This window comes from Lolium rigidum, chromosome 6 (assembly GCF_022539505.1).
Source record: "Lolium rigidum isolate FL_2022 chromosome 6, APGP_CSIRO_Lrig_0.1, whole genome shotgun sequence".
NCBI lineage: Eukaryota > Viridiplantae > Streptophyta > Magnoliopsida > Poales > Poaceae > Lolium > Lolium rigidum.
The window spans coordinates 80,339,902-80,343,081 of record NC_061513.1 but is presented as its reverse complement, the minus strand read 5'-3'; the positions used below and the strand labels follow the sequence as shown (position 1 = coordinate 80,343,081).

Here is a 3,180-nt window from a genome sequence, read left to right as displayed (position 1 = left end):
ATAGTTTTGGAGGAACAACAAATGTATTATCCTTCAGAATTAATTCACATGGTGATTTCATACCTGTCACCCTCAATGGCGTACGGTTGATCAAATAAGTTGCAGTCAGGACAGCTTCACTCCAGAGAAATTTAGGCACATTCATGGTGAACATTAAGGCCCGAGCAACCTCCAGTATGTGACGATTTTTCCTTTCAGCCACACCATTCTGTTGAGGCGTATCTGGACATGATGTTTGATGCAAGATTCCCTGCTCAGACATGAAAGCACCAAATATTTTGTTAACATATTCCGTACCATTGTCAGTGCGAATAGCTTGTATTTGTACATTGAACTGATTCTGCACAAGAGCATAGAATTTTTTGAAACACGGGAACACTTCATCCTTGTGTCGCATGAGGTAGATCCAAGTCATCCGTGAGTAACAGTCAATAAAGGTTACAAAATACTTTGCGCCACTTATAGATACCACTGGACATGTCCATACATCAGAATGAACCAACACAAACGGAGAGATACTTCTGATCCCCTTACTCACATAAGAGGTTCTAGTATGTTTGGCATACTCACAAGCATCACACTTGAGCTTGCTTCTGTCAACACCCCTCATTACATCAGGAAATATTTGATACATTTTGTCAAAAGAGACATGTCCCATTCGACAGTGATGGATTAGAGCTCTAGTCTCCTTGTCTTCAGTGACAGCCACCAGTCCTTGATTCCCATCCTCGCTTGGCACGCTGCGGTCCATGTACCACAGTCCGCTATGCCTGGTCCCAGTCCCAAGCTTCCTGCTCGTCACCCTCTCCTGTATCGAGCACATATATCTGTTAATGGTCACTTGACAGTCAATCTGATCAACCAGTGCACTGAGAGACACTAAGTTCACAGGAAAGGCAGGCACATATAACACCGATGATAGTTCAATAACAGGATTACATTTAACTGTCCCAACTCCTCTAATAGGTTGTGCTGTGCCATCTGCTGTATGTATAGTTTCCTGATGTGTAAGAGAATATTGAATATAGGACTCAAATTCCTTCAGATTTCCAGTAACATGTTTGGATGCCCCTGAGTCTAATACCCAGCCTCTATTAATTGAATGTGCTGCTACTGATGCATTTTCAGTATTACCTTTATTGGTGTCGACAAAGTTGGCGAAGTTGCCAAAGCTTGAAGTAGTAGCTTCTGATCCCTCTCTAGGCTCTATGGTTACAGGTTGTTTGCCTTCACTTGATGCAGCCATATTTGCCCTATGAGCCCCTTCTCCATGCCAAGGACCAGCAACCCAGCCACGGCCACCTCTGTTGTTGTTGCCAACCCAACCACGACCACCTCTGTGGTTGTAGCCACCTCTGTGGTTGTAACCGCCACCTCTGTAGTTGTATCCTCTTCCTCTTCCCCTTATTGATGAAGTACAGAATCTGCTCAAGTGCCCTGATTCTCCACAGGTAAAACAGTCTCTTGTTTCATTCCTTGTTGTCATTGCAAAGGCAGATTGCAGAGACTGTTCGCTGCGTCCAGCAGATTTTAGACGGACCTCCTCTTGTGACATGGCTGAGATAGCTTCATCAAGGGAAGGAAGCTTGGGCTGGTGCAGTAAGGTAGCACGTCTGCTCTCAAAACAGGAGTTCAGCCCCTTCAGAAACTTCATCACACGGCGGCGTTCCACATATTGTTTAACAGTCACCACACACTCTGAATGAGGAAGCTCTAGGGGATCACAGTGATCCAAATCAGACCAGAGACGCTGCAACTCAGCCACATACACCATCAGGTCCTTCTCACCTTGACGCAAATCGTGCACAGCATCCTCAATCTGCGCCATCAGCATCAGATTTCCCTTTCCCGAGTACAATTTCGACAAAGTACTCCAAACCTCCGCAGCATTTGGAAGCCCCTCAGCTGAAGCAGCAATAGAGGGGGTCAAAGAGTTCAGCAGCCAAGCAAAAATCAAGGAGTCTGTCGCACTCCATTTCTTCCAGTCTGCACTCCCCTTATCTTCCGGTTCAGCAGCACTTCCCTGAACATGCCCATCCAGGCCTTTTGTCCTCAGAATGAGCAATGCTCTCCTTGACCAACTCAGGTAGTTGCTCATCCCTTCTAACTTTACCTCATTTTGCATGAGCTCCACCTTCTGCACCATCTCTGCTTGTGAAACACGAGCAACACCCCCTTCAGCAGAAGTGCTCTCAGCATTCTTGGCCACGAGAAGCTGGGCCAGCTTCTCAAGAGCTGTTGTGAGCTCGTCCCCCATCTTGCACAGCACTAGCAGACACTCCTCCAGTCCACTTCCTCTCAGCACACCACCACCACCTGCGCAGTCCTCCCAGCTCCACCTTAGGCCACTGCTGCAGTCACCATCGCCACCTCCATCGCCCCTTGCTCTGATACCATGATGTACAAAGAGATAGTTTCTAACCTGAATGCTCTAAGAGCTGTGGCGGCTAGGTCAGGAAGAAGGGAACGAGTCCCTTATAAAGCATCTTCAGAACACTCTCTAACATGGGCCACATGGGCCAAGTAGGTAAGTCACACAGCCAGGCCCAATACCTCTTCAACACCCACCATACTACTTATGACCACCGAATAGTACCACACCTGACCACTGAGCCAAAAACAACTCATATGCAGCCATTCACAATCTAAAAGGGATCTAAAAAAGTAATGCAACCTAACAAACCGACGACTAGGCCAACAACAACCACTATTTGGGAAGCATCCAGAATTTAGATGATGCAAGGTAAAGATGATGAGAGCTTGTACGCATTTCCAGTGATCCCAGGCATTGGCATATGAAGTATAGTTTTTCCAACAGCAATGTTCTAATGCAGCAAGAAAAAAATTTGTAAACGCCCACAAAGTAGGCTTTTGTATCGCTGGTGCGCACTCTAAACTCACAATTATGTACTGATAAAACTGGGCTTTGATAGTCTAAACCACCTTCAAATAATATTCATTTTAGCACATTATTACTGCATACCGATACCTATCGAGAACCACATCTTACACCGAAATGCATGATTCTTTTATTATTCAAGGGCTCCTCTATCCTACCAAGCTGAAATGCTTTTGACATGAACCACGGTACAGTAGGAAGTTCTTGCGCTCTAAGCAACTGATTGTCAGGTCAGGTCCATTGATTTTCGTAGAAGCATCAACACAATTCAATGTGAAACT

General features: G+C 45.7%; 1 protein-coding gene across 1 annotated transcript; it reads right to left on the bottom strand.

Annotated features, from left to right (window-relative positions):
* Positions 1-386: 386 nt before the first annotated feature.
* Positions 387-2,556, bottom strand: LOC124665462. Its single transcript, XM_047202879.1, has 2 exons — positions 1,135-2,556; positions 387-808 (listed from the first exon to the last, which is right to left on the bottom strand). The coding sequence occupies exons 1-2, from the start codon at positions 2,255-2,257 to the stop codon at positions 765-767; spliced, it is 1,167 nt and encodes a 388-aa protein (XP_047058835.1). The 5' UTR covers positions 2,258-2,556; the 3' UTR covers positions 387-764.
* Between the last annotated feature and the right edge of the window lie 624 nt (positions 2,557-3,180).